The 25,299-nt window shown below is 51.2% G+C and overlaps 1 protein-coding gene across 2 annotated transcripts; it reads right to left on the reverse strand.

Annotated features, from left to right (window-relative positions):
- Window positions 1-2,329: 2,329 nt before the first annotated feature.
- On the reverse strand, window positions 2,330-5,290 carry LOC109246865 (glutathione S-transferase P). 2 transcript variants are annotated; one of them, XR_008421078.1, is made up of 8 exons: window positions 5,194-5,290; window positions 4,783-4,818; window positions 4,369-4,475; window positions 4,167-4,254; window positions 3,725-3,828; window positions 2,966-3,073; window positions 2,544-2,788; window positions 2,330-2,489 (listed from the first exon to the last, which is right to left on the reverse strand). XR_008421078.1 is itself a non-coding variant. In XM_053899395.1 (8 exons), coding segments are annotated over exons 1-7 (633 nt in total). In that variant the 5' UTR covers window positions 5,195-5,290; the 3' UTR covers window positions 2,330-2,394; window positions 2,575-2,599. The 2 variants fall into 2 exon arrangements, 1 of the variants encoding a protein (XP_053755370.1); XM_053899395.1 differs by having other exon boundaries at window positions 2,330-2,394; window positions 2,575-2,788.
- Between the last annotated feature and the right edge of the window lie 20,009 nt (window positions 5,291-25,299).

The raw sequence follows: 25,299 nt of genomic DNA on the forward strand, positions 1-25,299 counted from the left end.
CCCCACCCACTGAACAGGGCCAAGTGAAGACCTACCACTTGCTAGTTGCCACAGATGCCTGAAAACCCACTTAACGGGCACTGGGTCTGCTGGGGAAGGGTGATGCAGCGACAGCCCCCGATGGAGGTCACCAGCCCCAGCTGTGTGGCTTTTTCTGCAGCCAGATCCTCTGGACAGGCATTCCCACAGACCGACTCTTAAACCTCTTCGCCAACGCCCCCCGTGCCAGGCCCCCAGTCTTGGCCTCTTCCAAATTCCTGGGATCTCCCGGGGCCTCAGGGCCATCTCAGCGGGTCCCGAAGGAACCACGTGCCCGGGGACAGTGCCGTTTGGCACACCACCCCTGTCTTGGTGTTCCGATGGGCGACCCAGACTGGTCCTCGTGGTCAAGTGGCCGGGCTCCCCCAGGGCTCAGAACGGCCAGGAGCGGCTCCTCAAAAGGAGGATGTGTAGGCTCCTGTTTTCTCCCTGCAAGATGCTTCTCCGCTTGGCTTTAAGTGCCTGAGGAAGAGGCTTCCAGCTGGCTGGGGTCCCCGGTCTCCAGAAAGACGAGAGGCTGGGAACACAACAGACAGTGGCCAGACCACAGGGGAAAACAGGACTCTGACCCCGCGACCCGCGGCAGCCTGCCCAGAAAACCAACCTCTTGTCTGCAATAACCAGCCAGGAAGCCGGCGGCCGTGGGGCGCGCCTGCGGGAAGTCAGACTGCTAGCTCTGGGGGACAACGCAGGAAGCCAGGCAGCGAGCCTGGTGACAATTGCCCGGAATGTCCAGGACTTCATTCACAAGTGATAGCTTCCCCAGTTTTTATTTTTTCCTACTTAAGACCAACCAGAAAAAGCCACCTCTGCTCCCCCCCCGCCCCCAGTTCTACCGGGCCCGCTCACTGCTTCCCCAGGCCAGCAGCCTCCATTCAGGGCACACCCGAAGCCTCCCTTTATCCCCGCGCAAAGCCCTCCCTCTCCCCTGCCTGCTGAGTCTCTGCCAAACACAAGTGAGCAGCCAACCCCCTCGCCAGCAAGTCTGAGTGAAGAGCACCGCTCACTCCCATTTGCTGCTCGAGAAGGCAGCTAGGCCCGTGGCTCCCAGAAGAGGAACGTAAGGTGCTGATGTGGAGGAAAAAGGAGGGCAGACAGGTCTCCGTCGGTCCACGGGGCCGGGCTCTTCAGGATGCAGAGGACAAGATGTGCGAGGGCGATGTGCTGCCCGAGGAAGGGTGGAAGGAGCGGGCCCGGCCTAGCTCTGAAATCCCCCTGGGCTCTTCCCCCCATCGGTGGCCAAATCACCCGGCCGGGCCCAGGCGCTGCCCCGCAGGAGCACCATCAGTTGTGCCCATGGTCCTCGGACAGGGCCCACCTATCTGTGCCACCTTCCGGCCTGCTGCCGAATGTCCACGCCAAGGAGAGGGCTGGGCCCTTCAGCTTCCGGAGGCTTCCCTTAGCCCAGGGTCTTCCTCCACCACCAAATGAGGGGATTCTAGCTGACCGTCACTGACCGCTCTCAGGGTCCGGTCTGGGGGAGCCAGAGGGGCCTGGTTTCAGCGGGGGGCGGGGGGGGGGGGGTAGTCCCACGGCCCTCTCTCTGAACCCCTCCCCGATCCCCTGCAGAGGCAGGATGACGCTGGGAGCTGACCGGATTCCCTTAGCCTGAGAACAAAGGAGGGATCAGACAGGATGGGTCAGATTATGCTGTAGTAACAACAGCTCTAAAATGCCAGCAGCGTAAAACCGCAGGGTCGTTGCTCAATCACATCACGTGTTCGCCACACTTTAGCGGGGGCTCTGCTCCACGTCGTCCTTACACGGGGCCCAGGCTGCCATCACCTGTCCTGGAGGCTGGGGAGGACAGCGCTGGGATCTCGCAGGGGCAGCGGCCGCCCCGGGACTGATTTGCCCACCCTGCGCCCAGCCCACCAGCGACTGGAATGCGTCAGAGGCCCCTCCCCCTGGCAAGGGTCGTTTTCGCTTGTCACTCTCTGCCCGGGGAATGTGGATGGTGAGACAAGGCGGTGGGAGAGCCAGCGGATCGCGCAGGGTTGCTCCTGTGTCCGAGGCGCAGGGGGGAGCCGGGAGGGCCCCCCCGGAACAGCAGTGACTGCCCCTCCTCCCACTGACCCAGCCTGGGCCGCACACAGCTACTCAGCTCCTACCCTCAGCCCCCTTCCCCAGGGGCCCCTCGGCTCCTGGGCTCCGCTGCCCCGGGGGGAGGCCCTGTGGCAGGTGGCCCTGCTGAAACCAGAAAGCATTTTATATTAAGTGAGCCTCTTCTCTCTCTCTAGACTGTGGGCATCTCCGGGGCAGAAACCGTAGTTCATTTCTCTTACTGCTTTTTTTTTTTACTTTTTCGGTCTCTTTATTCCTGTTCCTGGAGCTCAGCAGACTGGGTTGAAGGCCCTAAGAAGATACACCCATGTGTTTTAGGACTCAAGCGTCCTAGCTGGCTGCCCCATCCCTCCCTCAAACCTGACTGTTGAGGATGTGAGAGCCCCTCCCCAGGAAACTGAATGCTCGCAGCAATGCTTCTCGCTTGGAAATTTTATTCGTCCCCAGGAAAGGGAGGCAGGCAGCCCCCACCTCCCGCCGAGGGCGCTGCAAACTCTCACTGCTTCCCGTTGCCGTTGATGGGACGGTTCACGTGCTCAGGGGAGGCCAGGAAGGCCTTGAGCTTGGGCCGGGCGCTGAGGCGCGCCACATAGGCCGAGAGCAGGGGGAGGGAGTCCAGGCAGCCGGGGGCCAGGACCTGGTGAATCAGCAGCAGGTCCAGCAGGTTGTAGTCTGCGAAGGAGATCTGCAGGGCAGGGGGCAAGGGACTCAGCAGGCGGGAGCGTGGGAGCCAGGGAGTCTGAGCCGTTCCCTAAGTCCGCCCCGTTCTGCTGAGCCACGGGTTCCTGAGTTCCCTCTGCGCCTGTTTCCCCTCCGCCAGAAGGGGATGGTGCAGGGGGGCAGGACAGAGCCAGACGCTCACCTGGTCGCCCACGATGAAGGCCTGGCCCCCCTGGTTCTGGGACAGCAGCGTCTCGAAAGGCTTCAGGTGCTCCGGCAGTGCCTTCACATATTCCTTCTTGCCTGCCTCCTGCCAGAAAGACACCACCGCGTGTTACCCTCCTGACCCCCACGCTGCTGCCCACCCCAGCCTCTGCCCCAGCCCTGAGACGCCCCCTTCCTTTTGCCCTATTTCGTGAATCACCACCCGCCCAGGCCGGAGCCCCAGTGCCCCCCTGCTCACTTCCCATCCCCAGGGCCGCACCACATCCTGTCCAGCTCAGCCGTGGATTCTTCTTTACCCCACCCCCACCTCTCCGCCTCTGCCGTGGTCTCCCACCAATCTACTCCAGAAGTCTTGGAAGATCCTTCTAGATCTCACATCCATACCCGGCCCTGCTTAAGATGCCTCGATGGCTCCCCGCTGCCACCGGGGGACTATCCAGCCAGACAGTTCGAGGCCCCGAGGATCTGGGCCTCTTGCCCCGCCAGTGCCAACTCCTGCCACGCTCCCTCTCCCTCCCCCACGGCCACACACATGCCCTGCGAAACTGGCCCCAGGTCCTCAGAAGTGCTCCAAGTCAGGATACTTTCTGCACCTCAAAGGGCCAGCACCTGCTCCCAGAAGCTGGCTACAGATCCTTCCCCTCCCCCGCCACTAAGAAGCCCAGCCCTCCCAGGCCGGAGGGAGGCAAGCCTTTCTTTGTACTCCACCGTGCCCAGCCCTGGCGCCCGGGCTCACATAGTTGGTGTAGATAAGGGTGGCGTATTTGCAGCGAAGGTCCTCCACCCCGTCGTTTACCACGTCCACCAGGGCTGCCTCGCGCTGGTCCTTCCCGTATAGCCCTGGGGAGAAAGTCAGCCAAAGCATGACCGGGTGTCCGACATGCCACTGGCAGGCCATGTGGCTGCCTGTGGGCACAGCCGTGGAGAAGGAAGGACGGAAGGCCGGTCCTGACGCACGGTAGGCGCTCAGAACTCAGCAGGAGGCAGACCCAGGCTTGACTGGGGGCAAGTTAGATAACCTCCTCGTGCCTCTGTTTCCACCATCCCACAGGGCTCACCAGGCAGCTTGATTTAAACAGAGAAGGTTCAGAGGGGGGCAACAAGGAGATGTGTGGGAACACTGGCTGATGCTTGCCCCCCCCCCCCCCCGCCCTGCCACCTGCAGCCTCAAGACTCACCAAGCGTGCGCCCCAGGTGTCGCAGGATAGCATTGGACTGGTACAGAGTGAGGTCTCCGTCCTGGAACTTGGGGAGCTGCCCGTACAGCTGGGGGTGGGGGGGGCAGCACAGCTCCGTCAGAGATGCGGAGCTTGGCTGCCCCCCCTTCCCCCCCCCTGCCGCCCAGCCCCCGGCCCCCCTCTGGGCACGGCAGCCACTCACACAGGAGGCCTTGAGCGGGCCCTGCAGCCAGGTCTCCTTGGTCACCACCTCTTCCTTCCAGCTCTGGCCCTGGTCGGCCAGCAGCATGCGCATGGCCTCGCAGCGCCCTGGGGGAGGGGAGGACAGGGTAGGGGGATGTGGGGAGACCCCAGCCTCAGAGCACCCTGGGGAGGGGCCGTGGAGGCGGGGACTCCGATGACGACCCCCCTGGACACTAGGGAGGGGACGGGCCAAGGTGGAGAGAGCGGATATTCGGGCCTAGGGAGCGCAGGGGAGCAGGGAAGGAGGCCCCAGCTAGTACCCACATGATGGAGGGGTGGGGTGGGGGTCTTGGGGTGCTCCCCAGGTGGGCGAGGGGCGTGGGCTGCAGCCCCAACCTCTGCCTCCCCCGGCTGCCAGTCACAGGGCGCCTACCTCGGACCGGGAAGTAGACAATGGTGTAGGGCGGCACTGGAGCGGATGGAGAGAAGTCTGTTAGGGTCTGGGAGGAGGAGATTACGGACGGGAGAGAGCGCCAATCCGTCCTCCCTGGGGTCCCCTTGCCGGCTCTGGGCGCTCCGGGGACCGTGGGAGCAGGTCTCTGCGCTGGAGGCGCCGAGCCCCCCCGCCCCCGCCCCGGAGAGCCAACCGCGCGCCGCTGGCGTCGTGGGTCCCCTGGATCCCCATCCCGGCGCGGGGGTGGCAAGGGGGGCGGGGGTGCAGGGCCTTCCAGGAACTCTGGCCCGAAGCTGGGGGGGGGGGGGGGTCCGGCCTCCAGCCGGGAGCGCCCCGAGGCCTCTGGAAGCGCCCCCCCCCCTCCCCCGGAGGCCCAAGCGGGGGACTCACTGGTCGCAGCGCGGACAGCGGCGGCTCAGGCGGCGGTGGCGGCGGCTGAGCTGAGGCCCGGCCCGGCCTCCAGCCTTATAAGGGTTGTCCCGCCCATCCCCGTCCCGCTCCACCCCGATGCTGACTCACGCCGCCCCGGAAGCCCCGCTCCCGGTCCCGAGCCCCGCGGGTGCCCCCAGCCCACCGTCACACCGGCCGGAGGCCCTGCCAGCCCGCCCGCCGCCCCCTACAGGTGGCCCGAAGTTTGTGCTCAACAGCGGCCCGGCGCCGATGACTCCCGGCCAGCGCCAGCGCACCAGCGGCCAGATTCTTCCAGAGCCCTTCCCGTTTGCCCACCGCAGCTGCTTTCCCCGCTTGGTTCACAGACCTCAGAGGCACAAAGCCTGTGTCGACCAGAAAAACAAAACAGGCCGTTATTTTACCAGCAAAATGGGTTTATTCGGGAACAGCAGAGAAGTGTTACTCGGGACAAGCAAGCTATGGGAAAACCACAGGCAAGTCCAGAGAACAAAGGACAGGAACTCTACTTTTTAGAGACACAGGAGGGAGCGGAGAGGGGCTGCTTTGAAAGAAAACTCTATTGGAAGAAAAGAGGGGGTGATGGTTTTTCATTGGCTGGGCTATTGGAGGAGGGGAGGAGAAAATGGTTATGTTCCTCCTGCTGGGAGAATAAAAAGGAATATATGTGATATTCCTCGGACACTCCTGGCTACCCAAGAACAAAGGAGAGGGGTTTAAGTGCTTGCCATGGTAATGTGGGAAACTAAGGCAAATGAAAAATTAAATTCCCTTACTGCCTACAGCCCATTGACAAGTCCTTGAAACCTCCCTCTAGGACCTCAGTGGCCTCAGTGATGACACTTTGCTGGGACAAGAGAAAACCTTAGCTTAACACTATCCGAACGTCCAGGATCCTATAAGTCTTTTTTTTAAATCTCAGCTGCCCCAATATATATGCTGGCAATCATACTCCAAGCTTATGCCCCCCCACCCCCCACATAGCTAAAGGGTCTCATGACTGAGGTCTTATTAAATGGTAATAAATGGCGTTTCCCTAGCAACAGCTAGCCCCTCGAGGTCCTGGAAACCTCACTTCCAAAATTCCTTAGAGACTTATTCTATCCCTGACCCCCTCCCAACCTGAGGGGATATAATCAGTTACCCAGCAGGACCCCAGCGCAGCTCTTCCTGCCCCTGGGTCCTATCCCCGTGCTTTAATAAAATCACCTTTTTGCACCAAAGACATCTTCAAGGACTCTCTGTTGGCCGTCAACTCTGGACCACCCTACCATCACCCCAATAAAGGGGAGACGGGACGGGAGGGCCAAAGGTAGCCAATAAAAAAAAAAAAAGGACCACGGAGAATCAGGTGCAATTTGCTGTAGCCCTAATTTTGTGCAATTGGGTTTCTACGTCCCCTGAGGCATGTACCTACCTGCAGCCAGGAGATGCTGTTTGCTATCACACAGCTGCTTCATTGTTCGGCAAGGAGATAATCAAGGGCTAGGCAATCGTCTTAGACAACGAGTTAAGTGCTCGTTAACCGGCTGCTCCTGTATTTGCTTCGGAATTGGCCTGCTCTCTTGACGTTAGGGAGAGATTTCCAATCACGTTCTCGTTGGCACTTTCTCCAACCCTGGGGAGAAAAGTTGCCTGGGGAGGCAAACTCGGAATCCTGTCCGTCTCCTGGCAGCTCCTGTTCAAGGCAGCTGTGGAGAAGAAATGGCACAGATCAATGAGGGGTTTCTGATTTGTTACGAAAAGAAAATAGAATCGTAAACACGGCAAGAGCACGTTGTCCTTTTAGCCTCCAGCTGTCAAGACAAGGCGTTGCCCCAGGCCGGGCATCGTTGTCAGAAACCCCACATTTAGAGGAGTGGCCGGGGGGTGTGCATAAGGCTCCCTCACAAGCACCGTCTATGGACCCCTTGACCTGTATACAGAATTTGCACTCTTCAGCCAAGACTTCGATGCTGCATTATTACGTGTTAAAAGAGTACCTAGGTGTATGGGTGTGTCAGGAAGCTGACAAATGGCCCTATTTATATTGGCTGCCCCACAATAGATACAGATGGAGATAGATAGATGATAGATAGCTGGTAGACAGACATTATTTATATTTATATATATTTGAGAGATCTTGCTTTCCCATCCCAGGGGAGGGTTAAATTGAAGCAAGGAATGGGGTTTGGTGGGTTCAGTACTCTAACCTTATAAAAGGGACCTCAGGAACAATCTAGGCACACAGTGGAACTTGGGATTCTGGTGAATTCACTTAAAGAGTGAATTAAGGGATCGCTGTTGTCATAAACAGATTGAGGTTTCTGGGGACAAATCCGACGATCAGAGAGGTTTCCCCTTTTTGCAGTGGATTGGGAAATCAGATGGGAGTGTTATCTGTCTGGAGAAAACATAGTAAGACACAACAGTGAGACAGGGGCACATAGGCCTGGCCCACTCATCTTGGGAAAGCTGTCTCCACTGGATGTCGTCTGCTTCAGTTACTGGAAATCTTTACGTTCAGGTCACCAATCCATGTGCAGGTCCGACTGGGCCTTGGTGCTTTCTTTATTTATTAAGTTTATTTATCTGATTTGAAAAAGAGAGCACAAGTGGGAGAGGCACAGAGAGAGAATCCCAAGTAGGCTCCACACTGTCAGCACTGAGCATGATGTGGGGCTCGAACTCACGAACCACGAGATCATGACCCAAGCCAAAGTCAGCCGCTTAACCGACTGAGGCACCCAGGCACCCTGGTGCTTTCTTTAGATGTAACACGTGAATCAGGAGTCAATTCCCTGATGTTTGGAGACACTAGGGGTAGCTAACGGTACCTGGTAGGAGGCCTCCCAATGAAGTTGAAGAGAATCGTTGTGGACGTGTCTTTTCCGATAGAGGAAACAATCTCGGTGTTGCAAGGTGTGAGGGTTAATGTCCTCATCTCCCTGGAGTGTGCTGTAAAAAGGTTGCTCTACCTGGGGCACCTGGGTGGCTCAGTTGATTGGGCATCCGACTTCGGCTTGGGTCATGATCTCATGGTCTGTGGGTTCGAGCCCACATCGGGCTCTGTGCCAATGGCTCTGACCCTGGAGCCTGCTTCGGATTCTGTGTGTCTCTCTCTCTGTCCTTCCCCCACTCACGCTCTGTCTCCCTCAAATAAATAGATGTTAAAAAAAAATAAGCAAATAAAAAAAGGTCGTTCTACCAAAGCATGATTGCTTTCAATAGAAGCAATTGGGCCTTTAGAATATTGACATATATCTCCTTTTACTAGCTGTGGATCAAAGGAGGCAGGGGCAAAGCACATCGGGCACCTTGTGACTACCTCAAAGGATGAAAGTCTATGAGTTCCAAAGGGGGCAGATCCAAGATTTAGAAGGACCAAGGGCAATGTTCTGGGCTAAGATATTTGAGGGGTCTCTATAAATTTTGCCAGTGAGGTTTTAAAAAATTTTTGTTAATGTTTACTTATTTTTGAGAGAGAGAAAGAGAGCATAAGTAGGGGAGGGGCAGAGAGAGAGGGAGACACAGAATCGGAAGCAGGCTTCAGGCTCTGAGCTGTCAGCACAGAGCCCGATGTGGGGCTCGAATCCATGAACCTCGAGATCATGACCTGAGCTGAAGTCGGGCTCGTAACCAACTGAGCCACCCAGGCACCCTCCGGTTGAGTCTTGATGATGCGTTAGTGTGTTGATTAGCCCTGAGGACTAAAGTTGATATTGCATGGTCAAAGTATTGTAGAACTGCCTGAACAGCACAACCCTCTCCGGGCACCTGAGCAGTGAAATAAGTTCCCTGACCATTGTGAAGCATGGGAGGGGCTCCCCAAGCAGGAAAAACCTTTTTAATAGGATTTTGGCAACAAAAGAGGCCTTAGCCTATCTACAAGGAAAACTTCAGTCCAGTGAGAAAACATGCAAACCATAACTGAAACGTATTTATATCCATGAGATGGGGCATTCTAGATAAAGTCCATCTGCCAAGCCTGGAAAGGTCCATTGGGCAATTTTAAATGCCCAGAGTTGGTATGGATGGCCATCCCAGGATTGTATTTTGGAAGGTGTGAGGTATGACAAGTGAGGCGAGCATTTTTTTTGGTGACCTTATTAATACTTCCTTACCAGTGTTGGTTCAAACAGGCTATCATTTTATCAGTAGACCAACGATTTGAAGTATGTACTATGGTCAATAATGGGAATTTTAGAGTCTGGCAGGACTAGACTGTATTTGGCCCAGGCTATAGTCGTCTCTTCTTAACCAACAATGATTAGATTTTCAATATTGTTTTCCCCTCTCTGGGGCCAATTCTTAGGCATCTCTTGTCAAATTTTTCTAGATCATCATTTGGAAGAACATCCCTTTGGACCATGACAGAGGTTTGGCTCTTGGTTTCCTTGAGCATTTTTGGTAGAAATATCAGCAAGATGGTTTCCTTTGGCCTCCAGGAAGTTGAGTCTGGCATGCACAGGAACCTTACTAACAGCCAGACTGGACACAAGCATGTGGCATCTAATCATAAATGGTGCTTACTTTGGGGTTTGGGGGAAGTCAGGATGCCATGAACCCTCTCTAGATCTCAGTGTAGCCCCTGTTCCAAGATCAGGTGCCCTAAATATTGAACCTGGTTTTGAGCAAACTGCAATTTTCTTAGAGAATTTAATGTCCCTTTTGGCTTAAAGTTTTAGCAAGTGGACGCTGTCTTCCTTTGAAGAGGTTTGAGGAGAGCAGAGAAGTAAATTATGTACATATGGTAACAAAGTAGAGTGTACAGAGAACCTTTTTTTTTTTAATTAGGAGAGAGAGAACAGAATACTTTCTATCATCCAAATCAGCCTTTAAGTTGCATGGAGGGGCGCCTGGGTGGCTCAGTCGGTTAAGCGTCCGACTTCGGCTCAGGTCACGATCTCACGGTCCGTGAGTTCAAGCCCCGCGTTGGGCTCTGGGCTGATGGCTCAGAGCCTGGAGCCTGCTTCCGATTCTGTGTCTCCCTCTCTCTCTGCCCCTCCCCCATTCATGCTCTGTCTCTCTCTGTCTCAAAAAAAAAAAAAAAAAGTTGCGTGGAAAGTACGGACCTTCTGTGAAACCCTGGGGCATTACTGTCCAGGTGTATTGTTCTCCTTCCCAAGTGAAGGCAAAAAGATCCTGGTTGGCCTTATCCACAGGGCTTCTGAAGCACGTGCTACGTAAATTGATCACAGTGAACAATTTGCTTTCAGTGGGGATGGAGGCCTCTAAAGTATGGGGATTGGAAACAGCAGGGTGCTGAGAGACAACATTATTGTTTATGGCTCGCAGGTCTTGGACAAACCTCCATCCTTGACCACTGGGGCTTCAGGTAAAACAGGGGTATGACAGGGACCAGTGCAGGGGATAGTGAGGCCCTGAGCCTTATAATATTTTATTATGGGCCTGATGCCTTGAAGGGATTTTTCTTTTTATAGGATTGATTCATTCTGGGGGAAGGTTTGAAGGATCTATTTGAATCTTAATGGGAGATACACGGTGGATTCTGTCAATATGAGTCGAAGACTTGACTGGTGGTAGAGGGTGGTGACTGATTAGTGTCCTTGGAGTTAGCTCCGGTGCCATCAGCAAGAAGCAAATAAAATATGTTGAAGGGTCAGGGCACCTGAGTGGCTCAGTCAGTTAAGCGTCTGACTCTTGATTTTAGCTTAGATCATGAGATCGAGCCCCAAGTTGGGCTCTGAGCTAGCAGCGTGGAGCCTGCTTGGGATTCTCCCTGTGTCTCTCTGTCTCTGTCCCTGTCTCTCTCTCTCTCTGCCTCTCCCCTGTGCTCTCCGTCTCTCAAAATAAATAAATACACATTTAAAAAAATGATGTTGAAGGGTCATTTGATTCACCCGTTTGGCTACTTTGATTGCTACTGTCAAATTCTAGAATTGTTTCTCCTTTTAAGAGAAGGAAACTCCAGCCTGATACTTTTTTCCCAGGAAACCTCAGCCCAATGACTGAATCAGGGTAGAGGAACTAAGGAGAAAGGGGCAGATACCTCTTAGAGGATCGAAACAGAAGGGAATAGGTTTAGAGACAGAAATCTGTTCAGGTTTGTTAGAAACCCCCACTATATAAATCATTAAAAAATTTTAAGATAGTTTGTTTGTTTATTTATTTATTTATTTATTTATTTATAGCGATTAACTGGATTCGGAGGGGACATGGTTTCCCATTCCATCTGGTCCTTTGGAAGAGAAGAGAATGATCCTGATTCGGCCTATTAACAAACAGAATTGAAAGCTATCCGAGTGGATTCGACCTCCAAAGGAAGACCAGAATTGTCCTTAAAAACAATCTGCAGTCGGGGCGCCTGGGTGGCTCAGTCAGTTAAGCGTCTGACTTCAGCTCAGTTCATGATCTCGCGGTTCGTGGGTTCGAGCCCCGCATCGGGCTCTGTGCTGACAGCTCAGAGCCCGGAGCCTGCTTCGGATTCAGCTTCTCCCTCTCTCTCTGCCCCTCTCCTGCTTGCACTCCCTCATTCTCTCAAAAACAAACATTAAAAAAAAATTGAGAACAATAAGCTGCAGTTGATTGTAATAGTTGTGAACAGGTTTATCACGTTTTTGCGTGCAAGTCTGAATTTTGTTCCAAACAACGGGCTTAGGAAAAGCTACTGTAATTGCTTGGTGGAAATTTCCAGTGAGTGTCCAGACATCTTGCCCAAAGTTAGGCGTCTGATTCTCTAAATCTCTTTTAGGATTTCCCATTGGGCAAGTTTCAGCCAATGTCGGACCTGACCCTCGCCAACAAGCATGTGGACTAATTGATAAATCTGAGAAGCTAAGTTGGAAAGTTGAGCATCTTTTCATGTGTCTGTTGCACATCTGTATGTTTTCTTTGGAAAAATATCTGCTCATGCCTTCTACCCATTTTTAATTGGATTGTCTTTTTTGATATTGAGTTGTGTAAGTTCTTTATGTATTTTGGATATTAGCCTCTTATCAGGTGTATCATTTGCGAGTATCTTCTGCCATTCAGTGGATTGTCTTTTTGTTTTGTTGATAGTTTCCTTCCCTGTGGGGAAAAAAAACCAAACTTTGTATTTTGGTGTAGTCCTAATAGTTTAGTTTTGCTTTTATCTTCCTTGCCAAAGGAAATATATCTAGAAAAATGTTTCTATGGCTGATGTTAAAGAAATTACTACCTATGTTCTAGAGATTTTATGGTTTCAGGCCTCACATTTAGGTCTTTAATCCATTTTGAGTCTATTTTTGTGTATGGTGTAAGAAAACAATCCAGTTTCATTCTTTTGCACATTGCTGTCCAGTTTTCCCAGCACCATTTTTTTTTTGAAAAGTCTGCCTTTTTCCCATTGTCATATTCTTTGTCAAGGATTAATTGACCATATAATTGTGGGTTTATTTCTGGGCTCTCTATTCTGTTTCATTGACAAATGTATCTATTTTTATGCCAGTACCACACTGTTTTTTTTTTTTTAATGTTTTTATTTATTTTTGAGACAGAGAGAGACAGAGCATGAGCAGGGGAGGGTCAGGCAGAGAGGGAGACACAGAATCCGAAGCAGGTTCCAGGCTCTGAGCTGTCAGCACAGAGCCTGACACGGGGCTCGAACTCACAGACTGTGAGATCGTGACCTGAGCCGAAGTCGGACGCTTAACCGGCTGAGCCACCCAGGCGCCCCTGTATGTTGATTTTGAATCCTGCAACTTTACTGAATTCATTTATCAGTTCTACTAGTTTTTGGTGGAGACTTTAGGGTTTCCTTTATATAGTATCATGGCATCTGCAAGTAGTGAAAATTTTATTCGTCATTGCCAGTTTGGATGCCTCTTATTTCTTTTCCTTGTCTGATTGCTGTGGCTAGGACTTCCAGTACTGTATTGAGGAAAAGTGGTGAGAGTGAACATCCTTGTCTTGTTCCTGATCTTAGGGTGAAAAGCTCTCAGTTTGTCACCATTGAGTGTGATAGCTGTGGGTTTTTCATATATGGTCCTTATTATGTTGAGGTGTGGTCCCTCTAAATCTACTTTGATGAGGGTTTTTATCATAAATCGATGTACTCGGTCAAATGCTTTTTCTGCATCTATTGAAATGATCATATGGTTTTTATCCTTTCTCTTGTTGATGTGACGTATCGTGTTGATTGTGAATATTGAACCACCCTTGCATCCCTGGAATAAATCTCAACTGATCATGGTAAATAATGTCTTTAAACTATGTTGCTCGATTCAATTTGCTAATATTTGTTATGGATTTTTGCATCTACATTCATCAGAGATATTGGCCTGTTGTTTTCTTTTTTGTAGTGTCTTTATCTGGTTTTGGTATCGGGGTAATGCTGGCCTTGTAGAATGAATTTGGAAGCTTTCTTTCCTCTTCCACTTTTACTCTGGGAAACTCTTTAACTATGGTTTGCAGTTCAGCTTTAGTCCAGGGAAAATTAGAAATTTGAGGTTTATTTGGATCCTTGGAAGACTTAATTTTAAAAGGATGGGTTTGGGGTGCCTGGTTGGCTCAGTTGGTTAACCACCCGAGTCTTGATTTTGGCTCAGGTCATGGTCTCACGGTTCATGAGATCGAGCCTCACATTGGGCTCCGCACTGACAGGGTAGAGCCTTCTTGGGATTCTCTCTCTCTCCCTCTCTCTCCGCCCCTCCCACACTCACAGGCACGCTCTCTCATTCGCTCTCTAAACAAACAAACAACCAAACAAACTTGAAAAGGACAGGTTTTAATAGGTTCAGAAGAGGGAATGGGAAGGGGTTCAGAGGAAAAAAGAAGTTCAGTGAAAGGATTAGAATCAGGGAGGGGGTGCAGAGGAGACAGAGGAATGATCCCACAGGTGGGGCCTCAGCACAAGGTGGCTGTCATTGTCTCCAGAGACAAGGGGGGGGGGGAGGCCTCAGAAGCCACTTGACTTCCTTCAATTGTTTGCTTACCCCAGTTAATTTAGAAATAGTATTTTGCAAAGAAGCAATTTTAGAATCTGGCAAACATTTGGAAGCCTCAAGGTACCAATTAAAAAAGCCATCCCATTCAGTTCGTTTAATTTTGGAGCTGTAGCTTTCTAATTTAGTTTTGAGAAAAAAACAATTTGGGGAGATTGAAAGCTTCCCATAATGGCCACTGAACTTCTAAATTATCTTGAGCTAAGTGGGCCCATATAGTTGAAAATGCACAGTAGGAGGGAGCATGGTTTTCAAACATAAAGCTGGGGAGGGTCCAAACAGGAGGGCTCTCTCGAAAGAGTTTAGACAGCAGGGATCCCCTTACTCAAAACCAGAGGTTCAGAAAAGTGAGTACTCACCATATAGAAAAAGCCTTTAAACAGATGCTGAGTCAAGCCTGGAGAGCTCCAAGTGCAAAGGGAGTGGCGTTTGGGCCCAGGAGAAGTTTACCCTCAATCTCCGTGGCAGGGAGCTCTGGGCTCCGCACCGGTTTGCTCACCAACCTTGGAGTTGTTGGGACTCTTCTCTGGATCCCATCTCTGATCACCAAGTAACATCAGCCTTAAAAATAAGACCGCCGGGGGCACCTGGGTGCCTCAGTCGGATAAGCATCCAACTTCGGCTCCGGTCACGATCTCACGCTTCATGAGTTTGAGCCCCGAGTCGGGCTCTGGGCTGACAGCCCGGAGCCTGGAGCCTGCTTCAGATTCTGCGTCTCCTGCTCTCTCTGCCCTTCCCCTGCTCATTCTCTCTCTCTTTCTCGCGCAAAAAATAAATAAATATTTTTAAAAATTTAAAAAAGTAAGCCAGTTATTTTACCATTAAAATGGATTTATTCAGGAATAGCAAAGAATTGCAATTTGGGATAAGCAAGCTACGGTAAACCACAGGTACGCCCGGAACAAAGGAGAGGAATGCTACTTTATAGAGAAAAGGAAGGGGTTGGGAGGGGCTGCTTTGGAGGAAAGGAGAGTTGGGAGTGGTGGTGTTTTCCCGTTGGCTGGGCTGTTGCTGATTGAGGAGAAAATCTCCCAGGTGCTGGAGTAGTAGGGTGTTAGCGTCTTCCTTCCAGAAATGTAAGGCCCCTCTCTTCCTCCAGGGTTGCAATTGATGGCCAGTGGTGGGGGCATGACAGCGCCCCCTTGTGGCCTCCCAACTCCATTTAAAACGAGGTGCCCCTGGGGCGCCTGGGTGGTTCAGTGGGTTAAGCGCCCCACTCTGGATTCTGGCCCAGGTCATGATCTCATGGGTTGGTGAGCTCGAGCCCCACCTCCGGGGCTCTGCTCCACTGACAGGGTGGAGACTGCTGGGGATTCTCTCTCTCCCTGCCCCTCTTCTCGCTCGCGCACAGGTGCGTGAACGCCCTGCACTCTCTCTCTCAAAATAAATAAACTTTGAAAAATAAAATAAAATGAGGTGTTCTTGGGGTGCCTGGCTGGCGCAGCCATTAGAGCGTGGGACTCGACCTCGGGGGTTGCGAGTTCGACCTCCACCTCGGGCATAGAGATTACTTAAAAATAATATTTTTTTTTAAGTAGGTTCACACCCAGCGAAAACGAAAACCTTTAAATGAGGTGTTCTTTATGCATGTAGACCTTGCGTGTAGGCACTTGTTGCCACAATGGTCTCTTCACAAAGACAGGCACTCCCTCCTTCCCTGCACGCAACACAGGCTCACGCTCTCAGACCCATACCGCCTTCGTGGTTCTTGCTATGGTCATGGTCCCGATGCCATCTACTGACCAATTTTCTCCAAATCATCTCAGTTCTTCGACTAAAACACGCTGAGTTTAGATGGAACCTGTGTCACTCCCCTAAGTGGGAAGGGGGCACCTCTTGAGAATGCTTTTTTTTTTTTTTTTAAATCTATCTGGACAAGGCGACACCGGGCCCTCCCTTTTCACAAGTGCCTTTAGCAAGTGCTAGGCGTTTCTGGCGCCCAGTCCTCCACCATCGCCATTCTGTGCTGGGTTCCACCGACCCCCGCCATCTGTGTGTATGTGCTCCCCACACTTCGCGCTCACGGCCCGCGGGCAAGTGCGCCTGGATCCCTCCACACCTGATTCCCCAGCAGTAGAGCCAGGTTGCCCTCCCAGACCAGCCCACTGCCTGCTCCCAGCTCTTCTGCTGTTCTGCAGGCTGAGTCCGGCCCCACAGACCCCTCCAACACGCAGGCTTAGTGGTTCCGGAACATTCGCCGGTCCAGCAGGCGTAAAGTGTCGTGCTGTTGTTTTCAGTCGTGCATCTCGCGTTATGAAGGTTTACCATCATCTCCTCACACGCTCGTTGGATTATGCTTGTTGGAAACTGCCCCTTCGTATCCTGTTTTCTATTGGATTTGCTGCTTACTTTCTGTTGGTTTGCAGTTCTTTGTTTATTCCAGATAGTAGTGTCTTACTGGCTTCGGGCATTACAAAATACCTTCTCCTACTCTGTCAATGCTCTTTTAATGTTTTTTTAATGTTTGTTTATTTTTGAGAGAGACAGACAGACAGAGAGACAGAACATGAGCGGGGGAGGAGCAGAGAGAGAGGGAGACGCAGAATGTGAAGCAGGCTCCAGGCTCTGAGCCGTCAGCACAGAGCCCAACGCGGGGCTCGAACTCACGGACCACGAGATCATGACCTGAGCCGAAGTCCGACGGTCAACCGACTGAGCCCCCCCCCCCGCACCCCAGTATTTATTTCTTTTGCATGTTTGTTCTCTCTGTATATGAGAGGGTTGTGGTAAGGCTGTTGGCTTGTCTATGTCTCCCTGCAATTCTACCAGGCTTTACTTCCATCGTGTAAGGCTATATTGCTTTCATCGAAGTGTTTTTATCTTTGTCTGTGGTATATTTTATGCGCTTGTAACATTCTCATTTGTCCTTTGTGATTTTTATGAATTACATTGTTTCACGTATTAAATCAGTCATATGTGAAGATTCCTGTCTTGGCTTTCTTTTTATTCACGTTCCTTTGGATTGGAATATCTTTCCCCACCCTTAAAAAAAAAAATTCTTCTGCACCTTTAAGAAAAGGGAAGCGATTTATATTCAGTAAGATGTACAGATTTTTAAGTGTACAAATACGCGCATTGTGATAAATGTACGTACTCATGTAGCCACTGGCAAACCAAATCGTAACACATTCGTCATCTTGGAAGTCCCCTCGGGCACTTTCTAGTTGATCCCCACCCTCTGTAAATAACCACGGCTTTGACTTCCATCACCACGGGTTAGTTTTGCTTTTTCTCAAACGTCACATCAGTACAATCAGTAAGTGTCCGACTTCTTTCACTCAACACAACGTTAAAAGATTTTTTATTGAGATACGGTTTACAGGTCGTAAAATGTATCCTTTTTGTACACGGTTCTGTGAGTTTGGACAAAAGCCATCCCTACCAAGAAGATCTAGAACATTTCTTTTTTCTTCTTCTCTTTTGTTTGATGTCAGACTCTTCACCCATTGAGCCGGCCAGGCGCCCCTGCATGCAAGTTTCTAAATGAACATAATTTTTCACCTGTCTTAGGTAAAGAAAACAAGAGGAAGGATTGCTGGGCCATCTGGTAAGCGTGTTTAACCTTGGAACGTGTTGCCGATCTGTTTTCCATTTCACATTTTCAGCAACAGTGTGTATGAATCCCACCTGCTAGGGGTGCCGGGGTGGCTCAGTCCATTAAGTGCTGGACTTCAGGTCATGATCTCGCGGTTTGTGAGTTCAAACCCCACATTAAGCAGAACCTGGTTGGGATTCTCTCTCCCTCTCTCTCTGCCCCTCCCCCACGTTCTCTCTCTCTCTCTCTCTCTCTCTCTCTCTCTCTCTCTCTGTCTCTCTCCACCCCCGCCCCATCTGTCTCTCCCTCTCAAAAATAAATAAATATACTTAAAAAAAAAAAAAAAAGAATTCCACTTTCTGTCTCAAGCCTCATCGGCTCTCAGTACTTTCAACTTTTGTCCTGGCCATTCTAATAATAGGTTTGCAATTTTGTCTCACTGTGGTTTTGGTTTGCATTTCCCTAATGGCTAATGACGTTGAATGCCCTTTCAACTTTCACTCTTATTTGCCATGAATGTATCTTCTTTGTCGACGTGTCCTTTCAGATCTCCTGGCCATTTTTTAATTCGATTGTTCGTTTTATTATTGAGTTTTGAGAGGGTTTTGTTTATTTGTTTTAAAATTTTTTTAACGTTTATTCATTTTGGAGAGATGGAAAGAGACAAAGCGTGAGCAGGGGAGGGGCAGAGAGCGAGGGAGACACAGAATCCGAAGCAGGCTCCAGGCTCTGAGCCATCAGCACAGAGCCTGATGTGGGGCTCGAACTCACAAACCATGAGATCATGACCTGAGCTGAAGTCGGACGCTTAATCGACTGAGCCACCCAGGCGCCCCTCGAGAGTTTTTCATGTACTCTGGATGTTGTGTTTTTAACTAGGCTTCCTGCCCAGCACAGAGCCCCATGCAGGGCTTGAACTCACCACCTTGAGATCGAGGCCTGAGCTGAGATCAAGAGTCAGATGCTGCACCGGCAAAGCCACCCAGGCGCGCCTCGAGAGTTTTTCATATACTCTGGATGTAGTCCTTATTGGATAAAGGTTTATAAATCTTTCCTCCCAGTCTATGCTTTGCCTTTCCACTTTCTTTTCTTTCTTTCTTTTTTTTTTTTTTTAACGTTTATTTATTTTTGAGACAGAGAGAGACAGAGCGTGAACGGGGGAGGGGCAGAGAGAGAGGGAGACACAGAATCTGAAACAGGCTCCAGGCTCTGAGCTGTCAGCACAGAGCCCGACGCGGGGCTCGAACCCACGGACCGCGAGATCGTGACCTGAGCCGAAGTCGGCTGCTCAACCGACTGAGCCACCCAGGCGCCCCCGTCTTTCCACTTTCTTAACAGAGTTAACAGAGTTTCGTTTCTTAATTGATCTTTAAAGTTTTTAATTTTGATGAGGTAAAATCCATCAACATTTAAATTATGTGGATCATGGTTTTGGGGTCTCATCCAAGACATCTTTCCCTAAGGCAAACACCACACGAATTATCTTATGCTTTCTTCTAGAAGTTTATGGAAGTTGGGATTTCACATTTGTGTCGGGGATCATTTTGAATGTCACGCATGATGTGAAATGCGGGTTGGAGTTCATGTTCTTGCACGTGGAGGTCCAGTTGGCCCAGCCCCATGCAGTGAAAGATCATCCTTCCGTCATTGGCTGGCCTCTGCAGCTTTAGCAGATCCTTGGGGAAGCGCACTGTTGGGGTGGGGGTGACCCCGCTAAGGTGCCTTCCTGGGGGCTTGTGGGGAGGTCTCCGCTCTTTTCCCCAGTGCCTCGCCCCACAGAGGTTTTGCAGCCCCAGGATAACCCTGGGGAAACCGGTTCTAAAGGCGGGATGTGGTAATGGCAACCTGTCAGCGACGCCAGGGAATGGTGAGAAGCTAAGGCCAGCTGCCTCCCCCTGGCATCTTGTTGTTGCCACTGCTAGCCACGCCCCGTCCTGCCCACACACACGAACACACCCCCCCAGACGTCCACACACGCAGGCACACACACGGTGTCAAAACAGCCATCAGTCCCCAGGAGGGGACAAATGTCTTACTTGTTTGGTCTCGTTTCACTTGCCCCTGGGCTCATGTCACGGCAGGAGAAGTTACTGTGCTCATTCGCCATCCAGACCAAAGGTCGGCATACGGTGGACCGCAGGCTTTCATCATGTTCCTTTTATCAATAATATTTTGTTGGAAGCCAGCCGCGCTCATTTGTTTGTCTGGTATCTGTCTCTGCTTTTGTGCCTCAAGGGCAGAAATGAGTAACCGTAGCAGAGACCATGTGGTCCTCAAAGCTTAAAATATTTGCTATCCGCCCTTTACAGAAGTTGCTGACCTTGACCCAGACGGAAGTCCTGGGTCCCAGCCTCCTGGAGAAGGCTTCGACCTTCACCAAGAGGGTTGCTATGGAGCCCTGCAGAGCAACGCCCTCTCATCGCCCTGTCATCCCCTCACTGCCCTGACATCCTGGCACCAATAGGTGATTCCGGTCCGGTGTGGGAGCCGCCGGGCTCTCCTGGAACGTGTCCCCAGGTGAGCTGGGCACCTCGTGTGGTTGGCACCCACCGGAGAGCAGGCCAAGGGGCTCACAGACAGGGCTTTTTCCTTCCCACTCTTCTCGTGAAATGTGTCCCATCGGGGGGGGTCCTTCTGTCCCCATGGAAGGAATCAAGGGCACATCCCAGAGCTTGACCAAACCCTCCAAAGTCATAAAAACCCTTCCGGGTAACTTTGAGATCATTGAAAGGTCTGGTTCCATATAACCTTCGAAGTTCTGTTCTTATCCAGTTTGGAGCTTCTCTCTCCTGCCAACTCTCCCGCCCTCTCTCCTCATATTTCCCACACGCCGAAGCCTCTGTCAGCGAGTGCCCTCCTGCCTCTTCCGCCGGCCCCCCATTCGCCCCAGTTAGAACACGATCATTCAGCTCTGTCGGGCCAGGAGCTCTCCGGGCTCCCCCAACATCAGCCGGCACCCTGGGGCCGACACTTCCCACGACACGGCCTCCGGGGAAGGCCGACCCCCCCATCAGCACTGCTCACTCAGGGGCACGTTCAAGCCCTTGAGAGCCCCCAAAGGGCCCTGTGCCCCTCTGCAGGGTGGGCCCAGCAGCCTGCAGTGGGGCAAAGGGGAGGAGCCTCAGTGACCCCACTGAAAACCAGTTCATTTCGGTGACTTCCCCGGATATCTGGTGGGCCTCCGGTGTGGGCCCCAGCTTCGCTGAAAGTTGCCAGTGATGCCCTGTCTCGGGGCCAGGAGCTCCGCTTTATGCGGGGGTGACAGGAGAAAGAGGTGCTGGAGAAAGCCCTGGTCCCCTGCCCCCTTCTTGGGCCAAATCTAGCGCCACCCTGTGCCCACCAGTGAGCCCGCCGTGTATGGCGTGACCCCGGCTTTGGGTGCCGTAGGGGAGCAAAGGTGAAGCCAGGGGCCCCAGCTCACCAGGACATGGAAGGCTGATGGTTTCACCCCAACAGTTCCCCAGAGGGGTGAGAGGCCAGCTGGGTGGGGGCGGGGGCTGCATTCCTGGTGCTCCGGGGGCCTGGCCACACACGGCACCGGGGCATGCCAGCCTAACCCGATAACCTGGATGAGCTCACTTTTATTTTATTTTATTTTATTTTATTTTATTTTATTTTATTTATTTTTAATCTGCATCTAAGTTAGTTAGCATCTACTGCAATAATGATTTCAGGAATAGAATTTAATGATTCATCCCCTACGTATAATACCCAGCGCTCATCCCGACAAGTGCCCTCCTTAATGCCCATCGCCCATTTAGCCCATCCCCCCCACCCATAACCCCTCCGGCAACCCTCAGTTTGTTCTCCGTATTTAAGAGTCTCTGATGTTTTGTCTCCGTCCCTGTTTTTATATTATTATTTTTGCTTCCCTTCCCTTCTGTTCATCTGTTTTGTATCTTAAATTCCGCATGAGTGAAATGATATGATATTTGTCTTTCCCTGGATGACTAATTTTGCTTAGCATAATACATTCTAGTTCCATCCATATAGTTGCAAATGGCAAGATTTCATTCTTTTTGATTGCTGAATAATATCCTGTTGTATATATATATTTACCACATCTTCTTTATCCATTCATCCATCGATGGACATGTGGGCTTTTTCCATCCTTTGGCTATTGTCGATAGTGCTGCTATAAACATGGGGGTGCAGGTGCATGTGTCCCTTCCAAACAGCACACCTGTATCCCTTGTCGTGCAATTGCTGGGTCGTAGGTTAGTTCTATTTTTAATTTTTTGGGGAATCTCCACACCGTTCTCCAGAGCGGCTGCACCAGTTTGCATTCCCCCCAGCAGTGCAAAAGAGATCCTCTCTCTCCGCATCCTCGCCAACATCTGTTGTTGTCTGAGTTGTTAATGTTGGCCATTCTGAGAGGTGTGAGGTGGTATCTCATTGTGGTTTTGATTTGTATTTACCCATTTTTTCATGTGTTTGTTCGCCATCTGGATGTCTTCTTTGGGAAAATGTCTATTCATGTCTTTTGCCCATTTCTTCACCAGATTATCTGTTTTTTGGGTGTTGAGTTTGGTAAGTTCTTTATAGATTTTGTATACTAACTCTTTATCGGATATGTCACTTGCAAATATCTTCTCCCATCCTGTCGGTTGCCTTTTAGTTTTGCTGACTGTTTCCTTCTCTGCGTAGAAGCTTTTTATCTTGATGAGGTCCCAGTAGTTCATTTTTGCTTGTGTTTCCCTTGCCTCTGGAGACATGTTGAGTAAGAAGTTGCTGTGGCCAAGATCAAAGAGGTTTTTGCCATCTTTCTCCTCGAGGATTTTGATGGCTTCCTGTCTTACATTTAGGTCTTTTATCCATTTTGAGTTTATTTTTGTGTCTGGTGTAAGAAAGTGGTCCAGGCTCATTTTTCTGCCTGTCGCTGTCCAGTTTTCCCAGCACCACTTGCTGAAGAGACTGCCTTTATTCCATTGGACATTCTTTCCTGCTTTGTCAAAGATTAGTTGGCCATACATTTGTGGGTCCATTTCTGGGTTCTCTGTTCTGTTCCACTGATCTGAGTGTCTGTTCTTGTGTCAGTACCATACTGTCTTGATGATGACAGCTTTGTAGTATAGCTTGAAGTCCAGGATTGTGATGCCTCCTGCTTTGGTTTTCTTTTTCAAGATTGCTTTGGCTATTCGGGATCTTTTTTTGGTTCCCTCCAAATCTTAAGATTGTTTATTCTAGCTCTGTGAAGAACGCTGGTGCTATTTTGATAGGGATTTTATCGAACCTGGATGAGCTCATTAAGCTGTTCAGCACTCAGAATAATCTCCCCAAACCTCCCAGAGTAACTGGAAACCCCAGAAGGGCTTTTCATCTCTGGTCTTGCTGGAGCAAGACTGTGTCCCCTCATTGCCGGAATTCTGGCAGTGACCGTGCTCCAGGGAAGGTGAGGGTCACAGCCATAGCTGACCCTCATGTTCCTTCAGACTGCAGCCAAAAATAACCGTGTCCTCAGCTACACCAAACCTCACCCTTGCAAGGCTCTCCAGGGTCATGGCTGTGCCCTGCCTGCTTTGCTGAAAGCCTGGGAGAACGAAATTGGGATCCTTAGCTGAATAGCCCTTCGATGAATCAGCACTCAAGAAAGTGCTTCCTGGCACTCACATACATTATGATCCCCATCTGGGGCATTAGTGGCCAGAGCCTGGTCTCGGGTCCTGGGTTCAAGCCCTCGCTCCTCCACACTCTCAGAGACCTTGGTCTTGCCACTTAGAACCTTCTTGCAAAGTGAGGACCAGCTGTGAGGATGGGTTAGTAGCCGGGAGGATTAGAGGAAAGTAATACTTGGCACATAGCAAGCGCTCTGAAAATGCCAGCGGTCTGTGCTCTGCCCGCCTGGTCCCGGGGGCTGTAGAGGAAGGACGTTGATGGATCGGAGGGAAGGTGGTCAGAGACCACTGGGCTAGTTTAGGACCCATATTTATGCCCCCGCCGCCGACAACGCCCCTGGGATATTCCCAGATGCCTTTTCTTTTTTTTAAGATTTTAAAAAATGTTTATTTATTTGAGAGAGAGAGGGAGAGAGAGAGAGAGAAGGAAGAGTGGAAGGGCACAGAGAGACAGACAGACAGACAGACAGAATCCCAAGCAGGCTCTGTGCTAATGGCTCAGTTCAACCAGGGGTTCGAACTCATGGACCATGAGACCATGACTTGAGCCGAAACAAAGAGTCAGATGCTTAGGCAACTGAGCCACCCAGGCGCCCCTCCCAGATGCCTTTTCTAATCCCAGGATCTCTGCTTCCTGAGTCTGGCTCAAGGGAGTGAGGCCCACCTGAGCTGTCCCTCCACCTACCGGGGGCCTGATGAGGTCCAGCTCAGTGCAGGAGAAGCTAGGGTCAGGACTCGGGCCCAGAAGAAGTTTTTCCCTCGCACCCTCGGACCCACAGCCAGAGACCTGTTACGTGGGGGTCCTGGGAGCCACGGGGCACACTTCTTTAGGGCCCAGTTCTGGCTGCTCCCACACTAGATCCCAAGGTTCTGGTGCCTTCCGAGGAGAAACCAGGGAGTGCAGCAGCCAGGACCACGCGTCCCCGGGGGAAGAAACCTTGCTGAGCGCAACCGGAGGATGATTCCAGGAACAGCCAGATGTTGCTTCCTTCAACAGATTTTTCCTGAGCGCCTAAGTGCCAGGTCCTGTTCAAGGTGCCGGGGACTCAGCAGGGAACAAGACAAAGTCCCTGTGCTCATGGAGCTTGCTGTCCATCTACCTCCCTGGGCACTGAAAGATGGCAAATGTCCACAAGAATAGTAAGTGTATCACATCCTTCCTCCCCTTCTCCATGTCAGAAAAACTCACAAAAATTATTACTATGACTACCCTTGCTGTCTTAGGCTGGGTCTCCGCAGAAGGCAGAGCCTGAGACCAGGGCTTGTGTGTGGCCGCTTCTTTGGGGAGCGGTCTGGGTAACAGGAATGGGGGCCAGGAATGGAGAGACACCTTCCCTAGGGGCCAGCGTAGGAAACAATCGGAATCAACCAGTTACAGGCGGCCAGCTTCCCTCCCCGTCTAAGTAACTGGCTAAATGCAACTGACCCCACCCACCGAAGCACTCAAGGGAGAGAAAAAAAGAACTTCTTGATTTAACACTGGCCTCTCTCTCTGCCAAGAGCTCTTGCAAGGCATATTCACTAGAAGTCATTGTCAATTGACAGTCAGAAATTCCATGCCCTGCACGGGGTCATGCTGTGTGTTGGCAACAAATGACTGATTTGATCATCTACATTGTAAACCCTAGCATATGCCTCCCCAGCGGGTATGGTTCAGAGAACTCCCTTTCCCTGGCTGGATCCCGGAGGGGAGAGGATAGCACCCTCAGAGTGACAGAGACAGCCGGAAGGGGCTAGGGTCCCCAACACCACGGAGAGCGCACGCCAGCCCTGGCCAGAGGACGCGGGACTCTCAGCTGAGCGGAAAAAGATCCAGCTTGTCCCTGCTGCTGTTCCTTGGAGACTTTGTAACCTCAGCTGAACTAGTTAATAGCCATACTGAGAACCACAGAGACATCTGAAATGGTTAGGAGGATTTTTATTTTCAGCCTCCAAAAGCGAATTTATTTCTGTAAACAATCTGTAAAAAAAAAAAAAAAAGAAAAGAAAAAAAGAAAAGTAGCGTCTGATCAGCCAAACCAAATACACGTTG

This window comes from Panthera pardus, unplaced genomic scaffold, assembly GCF_024362965.1.
Source record: "Panthera pardus isolate Hobbes unplaced genomic scaffold, ASM2436296v1 HiC_scaffold_12, whole genome shotgun sequence".
In the NCBI taxonomy this organism is placed as follows: domain Eukaryota; kingdom Metazoa; phylum Chordata; class Mammalia; order Carnivora; family Felidae; genus Panthera; species Panthera pardus.